The 27,079-nt window shown below is 40.3% G+C and overlaps 1 protein-coding gene across 4 annotated transcripts in view; it reads right to left on the bottom strand.

Annotated features, from left to right (window-relative positions):
- Window positions 1-1,256: 1,256 nt before the first annotated feature.
- The window catches only part of NIBAN1 (niban apoptosis regulator 1), a 73,372-nt gene continuing 47,549 nt past the window's right edge, over window positions 1,257-27,079 (bottom strand). For 2 of the 4 annotated variants that reach the window (XM_032226586.1, XM_032226584.1), the window contains 9 exons: window positions 19,389-19,504; window positions 17,970-18,074; window positions 16,871-17,033; window positions 11,328-11,515; window positions 9,719-9,880; window positions 8,009-8,119; window positions 6,991-7,098; window positions 5,132-5,243; window positions 1,257-4,429 (listed from right to left, as the gene is read on the bottom strand). In XM_032226586.1, the coding sequence (XP_032082477.1) occupies window positions 2,433-4,429; window positions 5,132-5,243; window positions 6,991-7,098; window positions 8,009-8,119; window positions 9,719-9,880; window positions 11,328-11,515; window positions 16,871-17,033; window positions 17,970-18,074; window positions 19,389-19,504 (3,062 nt within the window). In that variant the 3' untranslated portion in view covers window positions 1,257-2,432. The remainder of the gene's footprint in view (window positions 4,430-5,131; window positions 5,244-6,990; window positions 7,099-8,008; window positions 8,120-9,718; window positions 9,881-11,327; window positions 11,516-16,870; window positions 17,034-17,969; window positions 18,075-19,388; window positions 19,505-27,079) is intronic. The other 2 variants (XM_032226588.1, XM_032226585.1) reach the window with 2 other exon arrangements.

Below are 27,079 nucleotides of genomic sequence, written 5' to 3'. Positions count from 1 at the left end.
TTTTTTTCTGTTGTATGACTAACAGCAAAGGGACATATTTTACTGTTCTGGATTTATAGGAAATGGAGAAATGTAGCCATAAATATTTTCAGTATATAACACCTCTAGAATATAGGATGCTAAATGCATAACTGACATAGCATGCTATCAATTATTTGAACATATTAAAAAAGAGAGATGTCATTGTGCAAATTTATTTAAGTTTTTTTATTTTTATTTCATGCACTGAACTAAAATAGTAAATGATGGCTTATCATCAAAATAATCTCACCGCCTTTGCAATTAAAAGGTACTTGTGCAGTTTAGAGTTCAAAGAATTATAATCTAAAAGTATTTTAGTTCTCGGGGTTGTGAACAGGAAGTTGGAAAACAGGATGATGAAATATGAGCAATAAGTTAGCAAATTTAAATAGTAATAATGTGGAAACGTTTTCAATTAGCCAAAAGCATAGTTGTTTTTCTCTGCCCTGGCTGGAGAGTTCTCCTCCTGCCCAGAATGAGTGCCAAATTTCTTATTTTGTGGTTAATACTATCTGCAGCTGCTCTGCTAATGCAACTAATTACAAACTTTTAAAATTGTTTCACAATGTGTGATTAGTTACTCAGCTTGACTACATTTGCGGCACCCGCTTTTAATAAATGAATTAACTTATCTGCCCTTGCTATCAATTTTAAAACACTGTATTATGTGGCCACCAACCAGTCTTAATGCAATGGATGCCCTTTAATCCTGTTCAAGGACAGGAATCAGAAAAAAATCATTCTAGTTCGTGACCTGTCAAAACCGCGGAGGACAAAATCGCGCTCGACGAAAGCGCGCATGTGACGTCATCACAGCGCAACGAAAAAAATTAAAAATTGAAATAAAATTAAAGTTAAAGCAAGCCGATTCACATAAAGGTAAGGGTTAGGTTTAGGGTTAGGGTTAGGTTAAGGGTTAGGGTTAGGTTTAGAGCGTTAGGGTTACATTTAGCGTTAGGTTAAGGGTTAGCGTTAGGTTTAGCATTACGTTAACGGTTAGGTTTAGGGTTAGATTTAGGGTTAGGTTAAGGGTTAGGTTTAGGGTTAGGTTAAGGGTTAGGTTTAGGGTTAGGGTAAGGTTTTCGCTTTATTTTTACATTTTTCGATCACAGCGCGATGTTTTCGTCGCGCTGTGATGACGTCAAATGCGCGCTTTCGTCGAGCGCGATTTTGTCCTCCGCGGTTTTGTGGTGGAACCATTCTAGTTAGCCTTAGCCCTTAGAATGCTCTTTTCAAGTTGAGAGTCGGAGGAGTGGAGTTATAAATGCCCTGTCCTACTCTGGAAGAGTCATTGAATATCTGAAGCCCTCTTATTTGTAGACATAAAAAGGGGAAACAGGCAGGCATTATTCAACTACACTGCACATGAACAATTAAAGACATGGTGGTTTCCAGTCTTCTAGCCAAATTAGTTCCCAGGCTTTGGGCTGATCCAATGGCCTACGACTTCTTCTTGTCTCCTTAATTAGCACAATCAGAATAAATGGTCTCAAATAAATAACAAAGAAACTGTCTTACAGGTGCAGGAATAGAATTCAATATTAGGAAAAATGGACTGCCACGATACTGAGGTGTGGATTATTAATTACTGGCTGGCTTGCTTCTGTTTCATTTTTGTGCGTGGCACAGATTACAGTAAAAATTTGTCATTCCCTTTGGAAAAAAAAAAGAAGATATAGAAAAATAGGATAGAAAAATCTCTTTCAATTATTCTGGTAAATTTTAAATATAGCAACAGTAACAATGGTAAAAGAAGAGGAATTAGTTCTCTCCATTCTCAAAATATCTGCCAAAGCTTTTAAGTACAAAAAACAACAATATACCTATGAAAATTCAAAACACTATATACAATTATCTTCCATAAGATTCCAGTAAGGAAATTTTTACTATTACTTCTGTTAAAGATTTGCCTTCCTTTTTTCCTTTATTATATATCACGTAATATTTTTCTCTCTCTTGCAACACCTGATTTTAGCACTTCCTTCTAAATTCTACTGAGAGTCGCTATTTGTCATTCACAAATAGATTGTTCATTGTCAACAGGGCAATCCATATTCCCAATGAACTGTGTTTTCAAAAAAATAGGAAAGGCTAAACATTCAACCAAGTTATAACTGGTTAGTTTGCAAAATTATTCACTACTTGAGTGATGATTCTTTCATGATTCATTTCTGAATGAGTAAGTGTCAAGAAGAAGCAAGTGGCACAAGAGTATTATTCAAACAATGCAAATTTTCAGAAAGCCACGGGTTCAAATTAAAAGATGGCTCTCAAGTAGGCTGTGAATTTTGAATAAGTCTCTCCATTCTAGTTTTAAGGAAAGTAATCATAACTTAGGCTCAGGCTTTAAATTTACAAAATTCCATTTCGTAAGTAGTGAATCAGAACAGTTGCCCTCTGTATTTCTTTTTTCAACTTTTATCACTTTTAATTATATCTGCGGCATCCGTTTGCAGCAAGGACTCACCTCCTTGTCCAGGATCACCCCGTTGATCAAAAGTGGGATTTCCCGAGTCCACGCTTTCCATATTGTTAACCTCAGTTTCTTTCACGTCTAAGGAAACTAGGAGAGGGGGTGAGTCGGTACTTGAAGATTCTGTATGCAACATGCTTTGTTGAGTTTCAACAGAACAGCACAAGAAGGGTGACATCTCTGTTTCCCTCAGGACAGATTGCAGAAGGGACAGTTCTGCTCCCTGAGAATCTGCTTGAATACATTGTCCCATTTGGGAATGATCTTCCTTTGGAAAAGAATGGAGAGAGGAAAATCCTTCTCTTATCTGGTCGGGTTGTTGAACTTCAGCATACTCAGTTTGCGAGTTCTGTTCTTCGGACACAATATTATGAGGTGAAGGGCCTATTTTACTCTGGTCAGATTGTCCACTTTCAGTAGACGGCTCTGTTTGAGACTGGTCATAGGTAACATCATTCTTTTCATCTGGATGTGCAACGTTTGGCTCTGCGTTCAACTCTCCCCTTGAGATATCACTGGGACTTTGTTCTTCACACTTCTCAGGAGCATCCTGATGAATTATGGTGCTTGTTTCCCCAGAGCTACTTACAATATTTGTATCATCCGCCTTTACAGTGGGAGAACAGGGCTTCTCCAAATCACCTGTTTGATAGTCCTCTTGACTCTTGTCTTCTGCTTCTTCCTTTGGGTTTGACGTTCTACACTCCTGTAAATCTTGTTCTTTGTTCGTAGACTGTTCATATTCTTTCAGTTCTTCCCTTGAGATATCACTGGGACGTTGTTCATCACGCTTCTCAGGAGCATCCTGATGAATTATGGTGCTTGTTTCCCCAGAGCTGCTTACAATATTTGTATCATCCGCCTTTACAGTGGGAGAACAGGGCTTCTGCAAATCACCTGTTTGATAGTCCTCTTGACTCTTGTCTTCTGCTTCTTCCTTTGAGTTTGACGTTCTACACTCCTGCAAATCTTGTTCTTTGTTCGTAGACTGTTCATATTCTTTCAGTTCTTCCCTTGAGATATCACTGGGACGTTGTTCATCACGCTTCTCAGGAGCATCCCGATGAATTATGGTACTTGTTTCCCCAAAGCTACTTACAATATTTGCCTTTACAGTGGGAGAACAGGGCTTCTGCAAATCACCTGTTTGATGGTCCTCTTGCCTCTTCTCTTCTTCCTTTGGGTTTGACATTCTACACTCCTGTAAATCTTGTTCTATGTTCGTAGACTGTTCATATTCTTTCGGTTCTTCCCTTGAGATATCACTGGGACGTTGTTCATCACGCTTCTCAGGAGCATCCTGATGAACTATGGTGCTTGTTTCCCCAGAGCTACTTACAATATTTGTATCATCCGCCTTTACAGTGGGAGAACAGGGCTTCTGCAAATCACCTGTTTGATAATCCTCTTGACTCTTGTCTTCTGCTTCTTCCTTTGAGTTTGAGGTTCTACACTCTTGTAAATCTTGTTCTTTGTTCGTAGACTGTTCATATTCTTTCAGTTCAACAGTCAGGGTCAACAGATTTCTAATTTCATTCACATTGTCATGAACTGGAGGCTCTTCTGCTGTTCCTTTACTCTGTTTCATTGTGCTTTCACTGACATTTGTGATTGGAAGGGCTCCCTCTACAACAGTAAGTATTTTGGGAGTTGATTCACTGCCATTGAAAACTGAAATTATCACCCCCTCTTCTTTTGTCTTCCTAGCCTCATCACATTCCTCTTCTTGACGGAGTTTTTCTGCTAAGAAAACTTCATTACTTTCAAGGCAAGCATCGGAGTCATCCATCAAATTGGGGGCTGGCTCTCTAACTGGGCTAGCCTGTGCTGATTCTACAGGAGTTTTTAGATCGCTCAAACTGGACACGCTTTCAGAGGGCAGGTTTATTTCCTCATAAAGGTTATGTTTCTTCAGATGGACTGCTTCTTTTATCACTGAGCAGGAGATGGATACAAACAAACAGAGAAAAGATATTCAGCCATAGTTGAAGAGCACAAAAACATGCTGAGAACAAGGCAATATTATCTTGGAAGAACTAAATGGAGGGAAGTGTCTCTTCTCAAATCATCCACAAAGTCAACAAACCACCTTCCTCAATCCTGTACCAGGGGTGGGTTTCAACCGGTTCGCGGCGGTCCCTGCGAACCGGTTGGTCGCCGAACCCGGAAGTAAGTAACTTCCGGGAACGGCGAAGGGTGCACCCACCCGCCCGCGGTCCTTACCCGGTTTTGACGAGTTCTGCGCTTCCACGCATACGCAGGACGCATACAGCGCCTGCACGATTGTCCAGGAGCAGATGGAGCGTCGTGCAGACGCTAGTACCGCGTGTGTGCACGAGGACGCCGCCGGCCACGTTCCAACCGAACCGGTTGGAACGGGGCGAGAAACCCACCCCTGTCCTGTACCCCCATATGTATTAATCTTCAACTCTGACAATGCCCAGGGAAGGCATAGATAATAATATATTTTGATTTTTCAACCCTGGTTTTAAGCCTATTGGGTTTTTTTTGGAAGAATCCAAAGACTGCTAAATGAAAAAGATCAAGCTAAAACTTAAAAAACTCCTTGAATTAATCGGTCCATTTTATATACTTGCCAAGAGAAATCAATATGCATCTCACAAGAAGCAAAGTTACCTTTTAAGGATTCATCAAGCAACGTCTGAAACAGAATCTCTTCGTAGACATTCTCAACTTGTATCAAACTGTTATATTCAGCAAAGATGTACTGTTCGTACTCCTGAAGCATCTACAGTACAAGATATAATTTAAAGTAATAATGGCTAATTGGAAAATAACACATTTACCGGAAAAAAATAATAAACTGTAATTAGAAGTGAGGTTTATTAGAATATCTGAGAGTGAAGGGGTCTTAATCGATCTCTGCAACGAAATGAATTTCCCTGGGAACTGCCACAAGTAAAGTAGGCATGGAAAGACAATGTGGTTTGCAAAAAATATTATGAGTAGAGAATATCGGCACATTCTTCATTTACTAAGAAAACAGATAGATTCCTTCATTCTTTTGCCAATCACTCTTTGATGTTGAATATTGTTTGAATGTTTATTTTATTTATATGCCACCCTTTTCCCCCCGAAGGGGACTCAGGGCGGCTCACAACTCAAACCAGGGAAGGGGGATACAAACAAAAAATTAAAACAACACAAAACAATGCATAATTTAAAACACACAACAGTCATACCATTCGAGACGGGGGCAACAATTCTTTAGCCCCAGGAACAGCCAGGTTTTAAGGGCTTTGTGGAAGGCCTGGAGGGTGGTGAGGGTTCGAATCTCCACGGGGAGCTCGTTCCAGAGGGTCGGAGCGGCCACAGAGAAGGCTCTCCTCCGGGTAGTCGCCAGTCGACACTGGCCGGCGGATGGAATTTGGAGGAGGCCTAATCTGTGGGATCTAATCGGTCTAGTGGAGGTAATTGGCAGCAGGCGGTCTCTCAAGTACCCAGGTCCAATACCATGAAGGGCTTTATAAGTGACGACTAGCGCCTTGAAGCGTATCCGGAGACCAATAGGCAGCCAGTGCAGCTCGCGGAGGATAGGTGTTACGTGGGAGAACCGAGGTGCACCCACGATCGCTCGCGCGGCTGCATTCTGGACAAGCTCGAGTCGCCGAATGCTCTTCAAGGGCTGCCCCATGTAGAGCACGTTGCAGTAGTCCAGTCTAGGACTACTGCACCAGGAATGTGGCTATCAATTTTCTAAATGGGTAAAATATTTTTTCTAATATATCTATACCGATTAAAAAAATCATGTAGCCTTTTGCAAACTGCCCTCCTCTTTCTCAAGCTCTGAAAACCCATTCCGAGAAGATGCCCCAAATACTATGTACATGTTTATATGTCTTTCCATCTGTTTTTAAAATATCTCACTCTTACATATATGTATCTGTTTCTTAACAGAATGTCCATAAGAAGAACTGCATGAATTAGTTTTTCAAGGAAACATAACACATGCTTTAGACAGAGGATTATATAAATTCTAACTAATTTTTATAGGTATAATATGCAAAGGCTTCTTTGCAACATCTTATCATTTTGCCCAAAGTAACTTTTAATTATCTTTTCATATTTCAGAAGAATACAGATCCTCTCCAAGGTCCCCTTCAATTCTTATATTTTATGATTTGTTCTAACATGAGGAACTAACCATATCTTGTGCCCAATATATTCCTTTGGCTTTCAAGAAAAAAGAAAAGAAAAGCCTAGCTTTTTTACAACAACCTTGGAGTTTTAGGAAGAGAGATAGGTTTAAGAAAAAACTTGTCACACGTAATCTAGATCAGTGAAAATCCACAGGATTTAAGTTAACCATAAATCCTACAGATTAGGCCAACTCCAACTCACTGTTGCTGTCTTGTCTCTATCATTTCATTTTGACAGACTTTAAAACTAAAGAACTATTGTCTGCTGACATTATTAGCATTTTAGTTTTGATTTGCAAATACCTTTGAGTCATATATGTCAGTATATTAACCTACCGGTTTACACGTTGAAGCCAATGTCCGCTGAAGTGTGGGCAGAGTGACTTGGATCAATATATCCTGAAATATCCTCTTCCGGATAGTACTGCTATCATAATCATATTGCTGCCATATAAGTTGTGTAAAAAGAAGAATCCGGTATGAGATTTTGGAAACACCTACTTCCCAACTTCCTCCCCTGCTAATGTATACTAAAATCAAGCGTGGCACGACAAAACCGCGGTCCACTAAAGCGCGCCCGATTAAAGCGCGTCGCTGACGTCATCAGCAGCGCGACAACAGTGACCGCGGAGAAAAAAGGGCGCTTTAAAAAGCGCTTTGAAAGCAAGCCGATTCACGTTAAGGTAAGGGTTAGGTTTAGGTTTAGGGATTAATTTTAGCTTTAGCGCTCACAGCGTGCTTTTTTCGTCGCGCTGTGATGACGTCAGGTACGCGGTTTCGGCGAGCGCGCTTTAGTCGACCGCGGTTTTGTGGTGGAACCAAATCAAGCATAAAGCCAATAACTATCTCTAAATATACAGACATTTTTTATCTGTAGGATCACAGCAAACTCGATGTTATCCTTTTTTATAAATATATAATTTTTTTTACTAAGGAAGTTTTCAACAGAATAAAAACAGTGCTGCAATTTGAAAATTGAAAGAATAAAGAAAAATAATAATTAAAGAAGTGATGAGAGAAGTAGAAAAAGAAAGGAAAGTTACAAAGATCTTGAGAAAATAGGAAGTTACTTCTTTGCAGCAAACCTGGAATAAACTTATTTATTCCTAGTGTGTTTATTTGTTAATTTATTCATTCATTTATTCTTAATATTAGATCTAGGTATATGGCATTGTATAAACAATAAAATGCACACATGCCTTTTATGTCATCTTTCTAAAATGTACCTCTATGAGTGTTTGGGGTGCGATTCCCAGAATTCCCAGCACATCTAAATACACCAGCCCTACATGGCAATAACATTATAACCCAACATTCCTACTTTGAGAATAAGCAAAAGAAATAAATACTTCACCTTAAGAACACGAAGTTTGACTTTTTCTATGGCTGTTGCCGTTTTGGTTACGTCTTTGGAGTGATTTAAACCCAGTAGCTGCTCAAATGTATATACTGCATTTTCCAGAATCTAAAAACAGATTAAAAAATAGTTGCCTTATTTATTTTATTTCAGCGGTCCATCTGCCACTCAGCTCTCTCATCTAGTTGTACGTAGAAATATTTATTTATAAGGCATGTTGGCAATGTTTTTTCTTCTTATTGCAAATAACTTTGTCTTTATGAATTATTCCATGAATTTATTTGCACAGGAAGTTATAATGCAGAGGTTTTTTTGTTTATGTTAGTACATAAACAAAATGTTAGTGATGTTAGTACATCACTCATGCCCTCGTCCTTTCTCGCCTAGACTACTGTAACGCTCCCTACATGGGGCTGCCCTTGAAGAGCACCCGGAGGCTTCAACTGGTCCAAAATGCGGCTGCGCGGGTTATCATGGGGGCACCTAGGTGCTACCGTGTTACACCCCTTTTAGGTAGCCTGCACTGGTTGCCGGTTGTCTTCTGGGTGCGATTCAAAGTACTAATTATGACCTTTACAGCGCTCCTTGGCTTAGGCCCAGGATACCTGCGAGACCACCTACCGCCACCGGTAGCCTCCCACCGTCCAGTGCGATCCCACAGAGTCGGCCTCCTCAGGGTGCCGTCGGCCAGACAGTGTCGGCTAGCGACCCCCAGGGGGAGAGCCTTCTCTGTGGGAGCACCTTCCCTCTGGAATGAGCTGCCCCCGGAGCTTCGTATAATCCCCGACCTCCGGTCCTTCTGATGCACCCTAAAAAGTTGGCTTTTCCAGCAAGCCGGCCTGGCCTGAACAAAACAAAATAAATGATTGATCATTGTTAATTTTAATCGATTTTTTTTAAATGTTATTGTTAATCTTAATTAGGTTTATTTTTTGGATACGCTATCTATTTTTTTAAAACTTTTGTAATATGTGTTGGGTTTTTTTTTAATGTTGTACGCTACCCTGAGTCCTTGGGAGAAGGGTAGCATATAAATCCAATAAACAAACAAACATTATATGAACTCATGTATTAGAGATTTTAAATCATGCTCAATAAACTGTGGCTTAGCATAATCCATAAACCATTTATGGTTTATATCATCAGAACCTTGCCAGATGGAAGTGAAACTACCTTCATGACTACGTGATTGAGAGATTTGCTTTAAGGAGTCTTGGTTATATATCTAAAGGGAATTCTAACTTGCATTTGGAAACCCAAATCATTACAAATCAAGAAAAGGAGTAACCAAGTATTGGTTGGCAAGTAATCCAAACGCGCGACCCATCAAATGCGCGCCTGACTAAAGCACGCCGACAAAACCGTGGTGAGAAAACCGCGCGGTCGAAAGCGCTTCCACAAGAGCGCCGACAAAACCGCACCCACAAAAGCGCAATTAGGGTTAAGGTAAGGGTTAGGGTTAGGTTTAGGGTTAGAGTTATTACGTTGTTGTCGCATTGTTGTTGATGGCATGCTTTCGTCAGCGTGCATTTATCAGCGCGCTTCTGTGGGCGCGCTTTCGACCTTGCTGTTTTCTCGCCGCGGTTTTGTCGGCGTGCTTTTGTCGAGCGCGCATCTGTCGGTGAACCATCCAAACCTATATTAAACTCCTCAGAAGATCAGCCTGTATATTGCTGATGGCCAAAGTATATATGAATCCTATCATACCTCCTGCATTACATTGTGTGTCCTCTGGATAACTAAGTCGATGTTGTGGAATTTGAAGCGGGTCTTGAGATCCTGGTGTTGCTCTTGAAGAAAATTGACTTTTAGATAGCATGGCTCCATTTTGACAGAGTCGTATGGCAGGTTCGTCAGGCGATTCACATTCTGTCAGAAACACAGATTGGGAAGGAAGTAGATTTGCCGGTAGTGGTACATTTACTGTCCATTCAAAAATTAGAAGGTTGTGTAACCAGGTAGTTACACAATTACAGCAGCCCTTCGTGTCATATGGGTAAATGAGAAAGGTTTCTGGAGTTCTGCTGGCACTCCTCAGTAAAAAGGAATGATTAAGCTATCATGGAAGGAAAGGGAAAGGAAAGAAGGCAATTCCTGAATGGTATTCTCATGTTACATGGTTGACTTGTGTCATTCCGAGGTGGCGCAGTGGGTAGAGTGCAGTACTGCAGCCACTTCAGCTGACTGTTATCTGCAGTTCAGCTGTTCAAATCTCACCGGCTCAGAGTTGACTCAGCCTTCCATCCTTCCGAGGTGGGTAAAATGAGGACCCGGATTGTTGGGGCAATATGCTGACTCTGTAAACCGCTTAGAGAGGGCTGAAAGCCCTATGAAGCAGTATATAAGTCTAACTGCTATTGCTATTGCTATTCTGTTGTGATGCAGTTTATCTATATTATCTATATATTATCTACATCTAAAAATTACCTATATTTTTGTAGGCTATTTTGTACAGTGTTTTCTTTCCTTTCAATCATGTGGTTTCTGAGATTTTCAGGGGAATTTGATTGTTTAACAACAAACAAAAATATGACAAGTCCAAGTTATGGAATGTAGTTTACCAATTTTTATAATCCTGCTCTCTACATTTCGGGTGAGACAGGTTCTTCTTATTTTTAATGTACAGATAGAAACTAAGAGATAGTTATTTGCCAAAGGCAAGAGTATGGGATGTCACTCAGACTTGGAAACATCTGACCAAGATAAAACTATTATGCCTCAGAGGATAAACTGAAGGGTGATGACCAGAGGTGGGTTCCTACCAGTTCGCACCTATTCGGTAGAACCGGTTCGTCAAATCTACCGAACCGGTTAGAAGAGGTTCCACCAGTGGACCCGGAAAGCAGGCCACACCTACAGAAGACATTCCAAAAATTTTTTGAAACCCACCACTGGTCCTTGGATATGATTATTCTACACTATCATGCTCATAATTATACAACTCAGGGCCTCTGTGAAAGGTAAGGATGACTACTGCGTTTGGGGTGCAATCAGAACATTGCGTGTGTTGAAGTTGTTTCAACGCAAACCAAAGATGCCTTTTAAAAAACAAGTTTACGTCATATTCTTATGCATGCCACTGCTGTGTGAGAGGTAATTTAAGGTGGTTCTGACAAGTGTTGACGGCATCTTCATATCCGGTCACATGGGCGGCCAGCCACTCCCATCCGGTCACATGGGTGGCAAGCCACTCCCACAAAGGAGGCCACACCCACAGAGCAGGTTCGAACAATTTTTGAAACCCACCACTGGTGATGACCCCAAGTGACTCCCATCGATGCAGAAGGCAAACAATTTAGTATCCTGGCTTCCTTACCTCATTAAGTGTTGCAACATCATTTGTTGCTTGAAAGGTTTGGCTGATTGCGTTGACTTCCTTTTCAAACAGCAGGCAGATTTCGGTGAATCCGGAGCTCACTGGCCCCATGAGTTCCTCCAGTACAGAAGCTAAAAAGGGCTGAATACTTTCACTGCAACAGATCTGGATAGGTTCAGTTATGCTCCCTGAAGATTTAAGATAAACCTGAGTTGAACTCTAAGAAGGAAGAAGACTTTAAACAAAAAATGCCATCTTATATAATTTATTACACTTAGTCCTCCCTTATTGTCTGCACATTCGGCAAACATTTGAATTTGCAACAGCACTGAAAAGGTAGATTTAGAACCAGGCCAGAGGTGGGATCCTACCAGTTCGCACCTATTCGGTAGAACCGGTTCGTCAAATCTACCGAACCGGTTAGAAGAGGTTCCACCAGTGGACCCGGAAAGCAGGCCACACCTACAGAAGAGGTTCCAAAATTTGTTTGAAACCCACCACTGGTCCTTGGATATGATTATTCTACACTATCATGCTCCTATTTATAAAACTCAGTGCCTCTGGGAAAGGTAAGGATGACTACTGCGTTTGTGGTGCAATCAGAACATTGCGGGTGTTGAAGTTGTTTGAACGCAAACCAAAGATGCCTTTTAAAAAACAAGTTTGCATCATATTCTTATGCATGCCAGTGCTGTGTGTGAGGCAATTTAAGGTGGTTCTGACAAGTGTCGTCGGCATCTTCATATCCGGTCACAAGGGCGGCAAGCCACTCCCATCCGGTCACATGGGCGGCAAGCCACTCCCACAAAGGAGGCCACACCCACAGAGTAGGTTCAAACAATTTTTGAAGCCCACTACTGAACCAGTCTTCAAACTTTTAGCATCCCTGCTAAACACCTATTGCCAGTTGGATTGCAGGTCTGGGTCTACTTATGTATGAATGTAGACATCATATTGTAGAAATGCAAAATTTATGAGTTGGTGCATTTACATACTAGCATACCATTTAACTGAAAAACATAATAATGGGATTATTTCACTGTTAGACAATACAAGTGCAGTATAAAACCACCAGCTTAAATATGATTAATGCAATGATGGTGCCCTTCTATGCAATTACATTTCAGAATTAAGAAAATACAAGATACTTTCTCGAGAACAGATTCCTGATACAGAATAATTTGCACCAGGCTGAGCCCAGTTTGCATGTCATATTAGAATACAGTATTGGAAAATCTGAATCTAACCAGTTCTATCACTGTGCAAGCTTTGTTTACTTGAATTAGAAATAATTAATTTTTTTTAAAAAAAAAATATTTTATTCATTTTTCACATTCCATTTACAATCACTTATATACAGGGTATTTACTATAAGAAAAGAAAAAGAAAAGAAAAGAAAAAGGGAATAAAACGAACGAATAAAAAGGAAACACGACTCATCATTCACAACCCCACCTAACCCTTCCATCCTCCATACACCCCATCTACCCCCTCCAACTTTCCTTTCTCCCTCTAACACTCCCCTCCTACTTCCCTTTCCCCACAAACCTTTCTCCCCTTACTCCCCAGACACCCTCCTTACATTCCCCTTACTCCTTCCTTACTCCTCCCTCTTCTTTCCCTCTACCTCCCTCCTCGGTGTATGCCTTTATTCGAGTGTTGTTTGATCTGATAAAAGTAAAATGAACCAAGAAAGAAAAAAAAGAAAAAGAAAAAACCACCGTATATAAGTACATTCTTATTCTTATTAAGACTATTTTAACACCCCCCCACCCCACCCCCACAAATCCCCATCCCCAATCCTCCCGACTTCCCAGGGCCCACACCTGGCACTACCTTCTGTCTAAAATATATACATATGGATTAAAAAATAAAAGTAATATGTCAAAAGAAAGAAAAACAGAAAAAAAAAGAAGAGAGAGGAAAAAAAAAGAAAAAAGAAAAAAGAAAAGAAAGAGAAAAAGAAACCACTCTTTGTGTTGATCTCAGCCCCCCATCTTTATCTATGCTTAAATAGTATAAATCATTCTATCTATATTTTATTCTCGTCTCTTACTTCTTTGCTATTTACCCCAACCTTCTGTAGGCTCTCCCGTTCCCTTCCTAAACCTCATGATCCCTTCCGATAAGATTTAAGCTACGTGGTTCATGTCTTATATTCAAATATAACTTTACAGACGAGTAATCAAACTTTCCCTTCTAGTAAAATTTAAACAGCGTAAATGATCTTTCTTAACCCCCTTTTCAAACATAGTTCAAAATAATCTAGCCAAGCTTCCCCTTCTTAGTAAAATTAAACAGCGTAGATCAAATATTACTTTACACAGGAATCAATTTCTATCTTAAGATAATTCCAATCGACTTCCTCTTCTAATAGGATTTAAGTGACGTAGTTCATTCCACATGCATTTTACCCTCATCCCTTACTTGTCTGATATTTACCACTATCAAATTTATACTAGCATTTGTTTGAAATGTAACTCAGAGCGATTTCAACCAACTTCCCCTTCAAATAAAAGTTAAATAGCATGGATCAAGCAGCGTAGTTCAAATATTACTTTACACAGGAATCAATTTCTATCTTAAGGTAATTCCAACCGACTTCCTCTTCTAATAGGATTTAAATAACGTAGTTCATTCCACATGCATTTTACCCTCATCCCTTACTTGTCTGATATTTACCACTATCAAATTTATACTAACATTTGTTTAAAATGTAACACAGAGCGATTTCAACCAACTTTCCCTTCAAATAAAAGTTACATAGTATGGATCATTCCACATATTCAAATAATACTTTCAGCAAGAGTCAGTTAACCTTCTATTTTAGAATAGTCCCTTCTAACAAAGTTTAAACAACATAAATCATTCCACATTCTTTTTACACTTATCTTAATATAATCCCAACCAGCTTTCTGTTCTAATAAGCTTTAAACAACGTAAATTTTACCCTCATCCCTTGCTTGTCTGGTGTTTACCACTATCAAATTTATGCTAACGTTAATTTAAAATCTAGCTCAAAGTAGTTTCACCCAGCTTTCCCTTCTGATAAAAATTAGTCCGCTTTTTCTACCGGAGAGGGGTCTCAAACCCCCATTCAGTCCTCAGCTTTAGCAAGCATTTTAAAATGTCTAAATTCTCGATCTCCATTTTTCTGCTTCTCCGAGGGAGGAGGGGCTACCCCCTCCATCTTGCAGCCACATGGCCGGCCGCTTGCCTTCTCCTTCCGCTTGTCTCTCCTCTCTTCCAAGCGCGTCAGGAAGTCCCGCCTTCAGAGTCCTACAATAGAAATCTTGAGCCTCCGAAACAGAGTTAAGACGAAATCTTTGATTCTCAAATGTAACCGTGATACCGGCAGGGGCCTCCCATCTGTATCGAATCTGTTGACTCCTAAGCTCCTTAGTTAAAAAGGTGTAGTCCCTTCTTGCCTTCAACATCTGAAAAGGAATATCTTTGAAAACAATCAGGTCCTGGCCGTCAACTCGGAAACTGTTATTATAAAACTTTTGTACAATCGCATTTCTAGATTCTTTTGTAGAGAAATGTATAATTATGTCCCTCGGGAGCTGTCGCTGTTCCGCTATCAATGAGTTCTGGCGATAGATTTTCCGAATCTGCCAATCAAAGTTAAGTCCCGGGCTTCCCAGCGCATGGCTGAAGGCCTCAGCAAAGGTCTGTTTCAAATTCTCTTGCTCCTTTTCACGGAATCCTCTGACTCTTATTGCAAATGCCTTCCTATTAAAATTTATCATCATAAGTTGTTGTTCAGTGTCTCTAATTTTTTGTTGTAAAATTTGAATATTGGTAGCCAAATTAAAATTAGCCTTCTATAATAATAATAATTAATTTTTGATTGATTGATTGATTATGTGTCATCATTTTCAACTTCCAGTGACCGCATAGAGAGTTTTTCTCCATGGTGATCTACTCTTAATCTGCTCTTTCAGGTTTCCCAACAGTATATGCTCTTTGCCACTGTGTCAATCCATATAGCTAATATTCTTCCCTTTCCTTCTACTTTTTCCAGGATTAGAGACTTATCCAGAATGTGGGTCCTTGCATAATGTGTCCAAAATCAAATAATTAAAGTCTTGTTTTTTTGTACTCAAGTGACAACTTTGAGTCGATTTGTTCAGAGGTCCTTTGGTATGTTTTCTTGGTTATCCACAGTATTCTCAGGAATCTTTTCCAATACAAAAGTTGAAAAGCATGTATACTCTTCTGTTGTGGCCCAGCAGGAGCCGTTGGAGCTGCCACCAGACTCCGACAGCGAGAGGCCCTATGAGTCGGCTCTGGAGGATGTGGAGGACCCTGGACAGGGTTCCGACTCCGAGCAGGGCGCAGAGAGGCTGGTTGGCCATCAGGAGTTGCCTGAGCCTTGGACCAGTGGGGAGGAGACAAGGGAGAGTGATCGTGATGTCATGCATTGGAGCAGTGGGGAGGAGACAAGGCAGCTTCACAAGAGCCGAGGTGGCGCAGTGGTTAGGGTGCAGTACTGCAGGCCACTTCAGCTGACTGTTATCTGCAGTTCAGCGGTTCTAATCTCACCGGCTCAAGGTTGACTCAGCCTTCCATCCTTCCGAGGTGGGTGAAATAAGGACCTGGATTGTTGGGGGCAATATGCTGACTCTGTAAACCGCTTAGAGAGGGCTGAAAGCCCTATGAAGCGGTATATAAGTCTAACTGCTATGGCTATTGCTAACTCCTTCTCTGACCTGCTGTTGACTCACCGAGAGTCCCAATATTGCAAAATATACAGCCTCTCATGCTACGTAACTATGTTCCATTGCATGCTGAATAAACTAAATTATTAATGCATCTTAAATAGAAAACTATCTTTAGATCGATTTTAATTCAAAAAGTATTTCATTAAAATAAATTTAATAAAAATAAAAAAAACATGATCTAAATAAAAAAAACATCATTTTTATCCACCCTGCATGCAACCCAATTTATACTTTTTAAAGAAAAAAAAAGCCCTAATTATTCAATGAGGCTAGTTCCGATAAATGTGCACAGAAATGCAGGCCAAAACTAGAAGTGCTATTGATCATCTTCATTTGTACTATATTGCTTATAGGTTCGGGGTGTTGTTGGTTTTTTTGCTTTTTAACAAAATAGAATTAGATCATCTATAACAGTGATGGATAATCTTTTTGTTGTCGTGTGCCGAAAGCGTGCGTGTGCGTGTGACAGCATGTGTGTGTGTTCCCACACCCATAATGCAATGTGTGTGATACCCCTCCCACGTGCCCCCTCTGCACATGCGCCCGTGACCTCCTTATGCATGTCCGTGCACCCTGCCCGCGCCCCATTTTGGGCCTCCCTGCAGCCTCCTGGGACCAAAAATGGGCCGTGGGAAGGCGTGCTGCACCCCCAACACTCCCCCCTCCCCCTGCGCATGCGTGGCAGAAACCCAATAAGCAGCTGGCTGGCGGGAGGTGCGGGCACATGCACAGTGGAGCTGAGCTGGGGCAACAGCTGACGTCCCCGGAGAGAGGGCTCCGCGTGCCACAAATGCTAATTTGTGACATTCAATTTACCTTTTATTTTCGTAGCCAGAAAGTCTTTCGAAGCCACAATCTGGTCTATGTTTGAACGAATAGTTCCCTCTAGTCCTCGAGTGGCCTCTTTGCATTCTTCTTTCAGAGCACGTAATCCATCCGATACCTGATCATGTACCAAATGATATGTTTCTTCTAGAATCTATAACAAAAAGCAGGAATGAAACTATTTGCCAGCCATGCAAACCAGCTCCAAACCAGCTTCATAAATTAACCATGAAGGTAATGATTGTTCTTGTTTTATATATATATATATATATATATATATATATATATATATATATATATATATATATATATATATATATATATATATATATATATATATATATATATATATGGATGCCTGGCAACGGAGAGCTAATAGGTGTAAGGAACAGTTACGCAGTTACATATATATATACAAAGGCAACAGTAAAAATATTGGGTTTCTGTCTGGATGGTCTCTTGTGACGAGCTGATAGACAGAGAATGGAAGCAGTAGACTTCCTCCCATATTTGGGCATACCAGGGGTTGTGACACTAAATACATACCTATTTCCCTGGCTCAGCTGATAAAGGAGGAGAACCTTGTGGCTTAGTGGTTAGATTACAGAGGACTATCTGTAATCTTTTTCTCTCGGGGGCTATTTCCAGCTGCAACATCTCTTGATAGATACTAGCTAACTAACTAAAGAAATCCAGGGAAAAGAAGAATCAGAATTCTACCAGATATGGGATCAATGGTATAGGTGGATGGAGGAAAGAAACAAAAATCAATGAAAGAATATAACAACACTCAAAAATAATAGTTATGAGTAAAATAAGAGGGTTAAGAATGGTGAAATCCAAATGAAATATAATAGAAGGGGAAATAATACAAGGTGAGCAGTATCGATTGATGATTTGCTATTATAAAAAACCAGGAAATTCTTCGTATTGTATTGTATAAATGTGGTGTACGTCTAACTTTTGTGTGTGTGTATTTTACATGTTTGTTAATAAAAATCTTTATAAAAAAAAGAAAAAAAAAGAAGTAGTTGTTATCAACATGATTTTTTTAAAAAAGAACTTTGTGATCAGGAAATCTAGTACTTACACCAAACCACGCCCGCTTTCGCTCATTCCTTTTCCCTTTCATTTTAGGGAGCACCATGCTCTGAAGGCTGGAGAGGAGTTCCTCCATCACAAGGTTGCTAAGAATCTGAAAAGAGATAAACATTTAATAATTTTTTTTCTTTAGCCTCAAAAGCACAGAAATTAACTGTGAAATAAATTAACAATGATAGAATGAAAAACTGATACATCTATGAATTGAATACTTTAGAATTTTTTGCTTTAAAAAGGATAAGGATAATAATGATTTTATGTATACTTGATAGAGGATTGGTGATATAATGTATAACGTTAAGAACATATTACAATGATATCTTGTTGTTGATAAATAATTTTAATAAGGGAATAATTGAAAATTGGTATGTGTGTGTGTGTGTGTGTGTGTGTGTGTGTGTGTGTTTTATTTGTGCTGATAAATAAATAAAGGGAGACTAGTATAGATCTATTTCAAGCTATTTAGCTCTCATCAGCTAGCCATATCCTTACTGGGATTCGAACCTGCTAACTGATGAGAGCTAAATAGCTTGAAATAGATCTATACTAGTCTCTCTTTATTTATTTATCAGCACAAATAAAACACAAATATAACAAAGGCAACAGTAAAAATATTGGGTTTCTGTCGTGATGGACTCTTGTGACGAGCCGATTGACAGATGATGGAAGCGGTTGGCTTCCTCCCATAATTGGGGCTTACCAGGGGTTGTGACACTAAATATAGATAGATAGATAGATAGATAGATAGATAGATAGATAGATAGATAGATGGATAGATAGATGTAGCGACTATTTAGAATATTTTGTTGAAAAATGAAGGAATAAGATTTCTGTTTGAATGTATGATGTACAAGGATAATAATGAACATAAGCATACCTGATAGTTGATTGGTGGAATTATGCATAATTGAAAATAGTGATATACAAATATAAATGGTTGGTAAAAAAATTTTTTTTTCTATCACATGGGGATTATATAAAGGTATACTGTTATCAAATAGATAATCAAGAATGTAAGGGAATCATGATTTACTGGAACAAAAATAATACTAATTGTAACTGAACATATACTGTACAATGAAAGTGAGGCATTTAGTTATACTAGATGAAAAATCTGAGATGGTAAATGTTATTCGAGAATATGGATGTTAAAACACCTGTAACCAAACGACACGCTGTATGTGATGATGTTTTCTTTGTTTTTTTTATTGTTGTGTGTATGTGTTGTCTATGTAATAAAAATAAAAATTTATATTTTTAAAAAAAGCAAATTGGTTTGACCTGAAAATGGTTGAGATGAACATCCTTTTCACAAAAAAATCTTTCCATCAAGAATGGAGTTCCATCCAAAAGAATGGAAGACTTTTCATGACAGTTTCCTATACCCCACACTTCCCAATATCAGTACCTGGTTTTCATTTCCTATAATTATTTCTGACAGTCCGTAATGGCCTTTCTCCTGACGGAAAAACTGGACCGCTTCTAAAAATGCTTGACTTTCAAAGGAAGGCTGCTTGAAATGAGCTGAAAGACACGAGAAACAAATAAATGGATTGGATAAATAAAGAAATAAATGTGATGGATAAATAAACGTGATGTTGATTTTCTTTCTCATAGGCCAAGGTGGCGCAGTGGTTAAATGCAGCACTGCAGGCTACTGCTAGATCAGCAGGTCAGCGGTTCAAATCTCACCGGCTCAGGGTTGACTCAGCCTTCCATCCTTCCGAGGTGGGTAAAATGAGGACCCAGATTGTTGGGGGCAATATGCTGACTCTCTGTAAACCGCTTAGAGAGGCCTGAAAGGCCTATGAAGCGGTATATAAGTCTACTGCTATATAGTGTTTTAAAGAAGATAAAAACTTTGGATGCTTTTTTAGCTATTCATTCTGGGTAGTGATAGCACTTAGATTTATATACCACTTCACAGTGTTGTACAGCCCTGTCTAAGCGGTTTGCAGAGTCAGCATATTGCCCCCCCGCCCCCCCAACAACAACTTGAGTCCTCATTTTACCAACCTCAGAAGAGTGGAAGGCTGAATCAACCTTGAGCCGGTCATGTTCGAACTCCAAACTGCGGGCAGAGTCAGCCTGCAATCCTGCATTCTAACCACTGCACTGCATCAAGGCTGCTATCCGGAGGATTTATTTATTTATTTTGTAGTTACAGTACTTGTTTTTTCAGTTGCTAGATATGAAATAATTTTGATAGGCAAAGTCTACCATGAAACTAAACAGACAAGTAATGTACCATATGAAAGCTCAGCCTTGGCATCTCGTACCCAATGTTTAACTTGTCATTGGTGTGAGAGAGCATCCCTGTAGCATTTTCTCTAAGACATTTTTTGTTCTGGGAAAGCTTTAGGAGCAAAAACCTCACAGCAACCCACCTTTAAAAGATCCTAATATTAATATATCATTTGATCAACTTTTACTAGATTTGAAATTTATTGCTTTAATTATACTAAGATGAATTGTCCTGATAGAATAGAATAGAATTTTATTATTTGTATGCCGCCCTTCTCCGGGAGGACTCAGGGCGGCGAACAATTCAGAAGGGGAAAAAGGGAAACATAAAACGAACTACAGATAATTAAAATAAGCACGAATCACAGAACCATACATGTCGAGAGGGGAGGGAACTCATCACCCCCAGGCCTGCCGGCAAAGCCAGGTCTTGACGGCTTTTCGGAAGGCCTGGAGAGAGGTGAGGGTCCGAATCCCTGCGGGGAGTTCATTCCAGAGGGCCGGAGCTGCCACAGAGAAGGCCCTCCCCCAGGTAATAGCCAGGTGGCATTGGCTGGTAGATGGCACCCGGAGGAGGCCAACCCTGTGAGATCTAATGGGTCTGTGGGAGGTAATTGGCAGCAGGCGGTCTCTCAAGTACCCAGATCCAATACCATAAAGTATATAAGGCTTGAGACAACCAGACAGATGAAAAAATACCTTTCTGACTACCTGGACCAGAAATCAACATAGATATCTTTAATTTGACCACTATATAGCTGTAAACTTCCAAAAAGTCCTCCACAAAGTAATGGAATAATTCTAATAATACAAGAAGAATGCATTCTAGGAAGCAAAGTACATTTCGGTGTAAGCAAGTGTGAATTGATGCATGTTGGCGGAGAAATCCAAAATTTCATTTATTTATGGGATCTATTTATGGCAGTGACCAGGAGCTTTTTCCACACCGTTTGAATCCTACACATAAACTGGTTGTAAATGAAATCAGTTGAACAAGTCCCTTTCTGGATTTCAACTCTTTCTTCTATTTTCATGATATTCACGTGAGGGCTTGTTACTGCCAGATTCAGTGACGTGCGGTGAGGTTTACGGCTGGTGAGGCAGCAATTTTTTTAGGCTTGTGGACTTCAACTCCCAGAATTCCACAGCCAGGCATGCTCAGTTCCGATTTAAAGCGACAGCATTTGGTTTTCTCCTCTGCTAAGTAAGTTTCCTTCTTTCTTTTTCTTTTTCTTATACCTTCCCCTCCTTCCTCCCTCTCTCCCCCCTCTCTCAAACATACACACACACACACACACACACAAAGTTGCACCAGGAGGATGAAGTTTGAATTCATCCCCCTCCCTCCGACCCACACGTACCTTGGGAATTAATTTTGTCACCACTGAATTTAATCCAAACAATCTTCTGTACCATTATGCTCTACCTCTTCTGAAAATTGGAATAATATCCCAAAACTAATCTTTGGAATAACAAACATGATTATTTATTATAGTTGAGTCTAATAACCAAGGAACTATTTAAATGTATTAGATAGCTTTGCCTGCTATGTAGCACAACATAATAACATCATCATTCCACAGGGATGAGACAATTATATTTTTTTCTTTTTTTGGGAACAAACTATTAGCTTGATATAGTACAATTCTAGCAAACATGAGACTATTTTGTGGATTGTGGCATCTGAACCCGAATTAAGCATATTATCTGCACAGAATACTCTTCTGTTCTAAATAGGAAGTTAATGAAATAGAAATATAGCTTCTTAAGAACTTACTTTTGCAAAACTTTTTGTTAATTAATTTTACTCCCCTATTCAATTTAAATCTGGGATGGAGGAATAGGAATGGCAATTATTAATGGAAAAAAAATTAGCTATGGAAGAAGAAAAAAAGGAACCTGGTATCAGAGTTTGTTTCAACTTATGGTTTGAGAGACACTATGATCCTAAACTCCTATACCATGATCCTAGTTTGTTCACCCATGATTTAGTATGACTCTTTATCTTGTTATAATTAAGTGATACTTCTGCTGCATATTTGAGTTTGGACTAGGAGACCTCTAAGGTCCCTTCCAATTCTGTTTTTCTGTTAAGTTCCAGTACACTCCCGATTTTATCTTGAACAGAGACTGATTGGGGACCCAAACAAGAATCACCCATTGCAAAATCAGTTCCTCTCCAAAATCCTGCTCTTCTCTTCCACTTTCTTCTGACTTACAGAACATTCGAAAAATTAGAACTTTCTTTTGGTCTGTGTTTCATCTGATGTAGTCACGTTTCCTGTCTTATGTCTTTTCTGGTAACTAATTAATCTTTCAGAGGCTGGGTTCCATTTTAAGCACTTGATCAGCCAACACTAAAAACATTTAACCTTAAAAATAAATGGCAAAACAGCCCTGCAATGCTTCCCAGCTCTGCAAATGTCAAAAACACAACACAAACATCACAGAGGAAGCAGTGGTGCAACCTGTTGGGGAACTTTCAACTAAGAAGGAAAACTTTAATCCATGTCTGTGTAACCTAAACCCAGATGCTTAGACAAATAGACATAGGAAACACTGGGCTTTCTGTCTAGGTCTCTCCTCCATAAATGAACCACTGTGTGAAATAATAAGTCCAGTTTTTTTTTTTTTTTTTTTAAAGCCTTGCTTGGTTCTGCTGTTTATTTATCACATGGGAATCTGGATGACATGTCTGTGGCTGTACAGATCCATTTTTCCTGCTCTTCAACCTCTCATCTTCCAAAATGCTACAAGAGGAGCAGAGGTGGGTTCCTACCAGTTCGCACCAGTTCGGTAGAAGAACCAGTACGTCAAATCTACCGAACCGGTTAGAAGAGGTTCCACCAGTGGACCCGGAAAGCAGGCTACACCTACAGAAGAGGTTCCAAAAATTTTTGAAACCCACCACTGACACACACACAGAGACAGATTCACACAGAGAAAGAGAAAGAGAAAGAAAGGAAGAAAGGAAGAAAGGAAGAAAGGAAGGAAGGAAGAAAGAAAGAAAGAAAGAAAGAAAGAAAGAAAGAAAAAAGAAAAATAGCAGTTAGACCTATATACCGCTTCATAGGGCGTTCAGCCCTCTCTAAGCGGTTTTCAGAGTCAGCATATCGCCCCCATAGAGCGATATGCTTAGAGAGGGCTGAACGCCCCATAGTCTGGGTCCTCATTTCACCCACCTCGGAAGGATGGAAGGCTGAGTCAACCTTGAGCCGGTGAGATTAGAACCGCTGAACTGCAGATAACAGTCAGTTGAAGTGGCCTGCAGTACTGCACCCTAACCACTGCACCACCTCGGCTGAGAGAGAGATGAAAGAAAAAAAGGAAAAAGGGATAGAGAGACAAAAGGAAGGAGAGAGAGAGAGAGAGAGAGAGAGAGAGAGAGAGAGAAAGAAAGAAAGAAAGAAAGAAAGAAAGAAAACACATGGCCAGCAAGCCACTCCCACCAGGTCACATGGCCGGCAAGCCACTCCCACAAAGGAGGCCACACCCACAGAGTAGGTTCGAAAATTTTTTGAAACCCACCACTGAAGAGGAGAAACAACTAGGTTATCCAATAGATGGGAGTGTCCAATTGCTACACTCCTGCAGTAGTGAGAACATTATTTCCTGCATTGTATATAGAAAGACCATTGCAAAACTCAGAGCTTCCCGAAACAGAAGAGGCAATGTTTTTGGGTTCATGAAGCTACTCCCATAATTCTGGAGAAATGAGAGCTATGAGCTGGCATTTAAACATACAACTGTCTATTAATCTTTGCTTCTCAGCAGACCATGCTAATGTTGCAAAGATTGACTGAAAAAGTAGTTTTTACTCCTGTTCTTCATTCTGTCTGCCCTCCCCTTTTTTTATTACTAGTTCCCTCTGAATAAGAATCATGATGTCCAGCAAAAATATATCAAATTTCTATATTCTTGGTTCCAGAGTAATAGGATCTAGAGTAATAGGATAGTTAACTAGTTATCACTTTTAATATAATAGACTAAGGCAGTGTTTCTCAACCTTGGCAACTTGAAGATGGCTGGACTTCAACTCCCAGAATTCCCCAGCCAGCATTCGAAACACTGGACTAAGGGGTCATAGCAATAATTAGAGATAATCTATTGATTTATGTTGGAGCAGATTTGGAAATTTTCAGATGGTAGGAGTGATGATAAAATGGCTTCTGTGTGAATCTTATTAAGTCATGAAATTGCTACTCCAGCCAGTTCCAGAAAACAAATCAGTTTCTTATCTCTAGCCCCAAAGGCTTGAGCTTTGCTTCACAACATCCAATTTAATTTTATTATTAAAAAATACTGAAAAAGGGTAATCAAGGACATAGATTCTGCCTGGCACCAACAAGCCATATAGCAATAGCAGTAGACTTATATACCGCTTCATAGGCCTTTCAGGCCTCTCTAAGCGGTTTACAGAGAGTCAGCATATCGCCCCCAACAACAATCCGGGTCCTCATTTTACCCACCTCGGAAGGATGGAAGGCTGAGTCAACCCTGAGCCGGTCAGATTTGAACCGCTGACCTGCTGATCTAGCAGTAGCCTGCAGTGCTGCATTTAACCACTGCGCCACCTTGGCTCATATGTTCTCACAAGTTGCCTGTTCAGGATGAAGAAGACTGAATCAGGCCACTTTCAAACTGGGCAACACAAACTGTGCTAGTTGCTCTGAAATCAAGGGAAGAAGTGACAAAATACAAATAAACTCAGTTAAAAGAGACAGAGATGATGAATCACCAAACCAGAGGTGGGTTCCTACCAGTTCGCGCCGGTTCGGTAGAACCGGTTCGTCAAATCTCCCGAACCGGTTAGAAGAGGTTCCACCAGTGGACCCGGAAAGCAGGCCACACCTACAGAAGAGGTTCCAAAATTTGTTTGAAACCCACCACTGGTCCTTGGATATGATTATTCTACACTATCATGCTCCTATTTATAAAACTCAGTGCCTCTGTGAAAGGTAAGGATGACTACTGCGTTTGTGGTGCAATCAGAACATTGCGTGTGTTGAAGTTGTTTTAACGCAAACCAAAGATGCCTTTTAAAAAACAAGTTTACATCCTATTCTTATGCATGCCAGTGCTGTGTGTGACGTAATTTAAGGTGGTTCTGACAAGTGTCGTCGGCATCTTCATATCCGGTCACATGGGCGGCAAGCCACTCCCATCCGGTCACATGGGCGGCAAGCCACTCCCACAAAGGAGGCCACACCCACAGAGTAGGTTCGAACAATTTTTGAAACCCACCACTGCACCAAACCTATGCACTGCGGTGTTTTCAGATTACACAGCCCATCTTTGGAGGAACTATTAGTCGGATTGTGAACTATCCATGCACCTCTCACATAGCAAAAAGGAGATGAAGTGTGCCTCAACTATACAATAGAACAACCATTCCCTTTCTCTCTTAGTCAATGTGCTTGCAGTAGTAACAATGCCCTCCAAATATTAAACAACGTATTATCTTTTAAATACTATTTTATAAGGTCCAATGCATTTCCCACGGACCATCTAGTGATATTTGCAAGAGACACTTAAAATGTACGTTATGATTTCCATACTGTAGATAAAAAGTGGTAACAGCTTTAGCTGCTTCACAGCACTTAGTAAGTTAATAGCACAGGCAAAATTTGAATTTCTAATTTGGAGCTTAGTCTCCATGCTATTCTAGCTCTTTAAACAGCCTCCTCCCCTTTTTCAATTCAAACTTTGGTAGTCAGCTCATTTTTGGGCTTAAATCATGTAAACTAGATAAGCTATAAAAGAGGAAACAAGAAGACTAATTGTATTTCATAGCTCTGGCCTACAGGATTTGTTGCTTCCATGTATGATGCCATGAACTTTTCTTGTGCCTATTGGAGTTCAAGCTATAGCATGGTGTTGTGGCCCAGCAGGAGCCGTTGGAGCTGCCAACAGACTCCGACAGCAAGGGGCCCGATGAGTCAGCTTTGGAGGAGGTGGAGGACCCTGGACAGGGTTCCAACTCCGAGCAGGGCGCAGAGAGGCTGGTTGGCCACCAGGAGGCGCCTGAGCCTTGGACCAGTGGGGAGGAGACAAGGGAGTGTGATCCTGACATCATGCATTGGAGCAGTGGGGGAGGAGACAAGGGAGTTGGTCCTGGATGCCCGGCAATGGAGAGCTAATAGGAGTAAAGAACAGTTACGCAGTTACAGGAGATAATTGCACTCAGCTGGTGGTAATTAGGCTCCTCTCAAGACTATAAAAGGAATGATTGTGCACATGCTCGTTGCAGGAATCAACGTATTCACTAAAGTTGGAGAACTTTTGTGGCTAGCTTGGCAGGCTGGATTGCTGCCAAGGTTAGTCTGTGCTGGATTGCTGCCAAGGCCTGGACTGTGCTGGATTGCTGCCAAGGTCTTGTCTCTGTGTTAATAAATCCTTGAAGTATCTTTGTCTCGGCGTGCTTTGGTGTAGGACGAGGGGGGGTCAGAACAGCGTGGTATCCTTGTAGTTAAACTTTGTAAGTTAAAGACATCGTCTGGCTTTTCAAAGAAAAAAACGAGAAGCCTAATTTGTCCTATGCAATTAGATTGGGAAGGGAGCACGGTGGCTCAAGGGGTTAGGACATTGGGTTGGAGATTAGCAAACCCACATTTGAGATTTGAGTGCTGTGCATGGTGGAATGAGCTCCCATCAGCTCCTTGCACGGACATGGAAGGAGTCCCCACAGGTGTCTCTCGGGCAATGGTGATGCCATTGGTTAATCTTTCAACCTGCAAGCATCTTGAGCCATCCCTCTGACATAAACAGGATGGGTGATTAGGAAGAACTATTCCAAATTTTAAGATTTTGTACGCTAAAGAGTCCTGTTAGGAAAATTGGGAATCAAGAATATTG

The sequence above is a fragment of the Thamnophis elegans genome, chromosome 11 (genome assembly GCF_009769535.1).
Source record: "Thamnophis elegans isolate rThaEle1 chromosome 11, rThaEle1.pri, whole genome shotgun sequence".
In the NCBI taxonomy this organism is placed as follows: domain Eukaryota; kingdom Metazoa; phylum Chordata; class Lepidosauria; order Squamata; family Colubridae; genus Thamnophis; species Thamnophis elegans.
The sequence above is the reverse complement of the archived record's forward strand: the minus strand, read 5'-3'. Positions and strand labels throughout refer to the sequence as shown.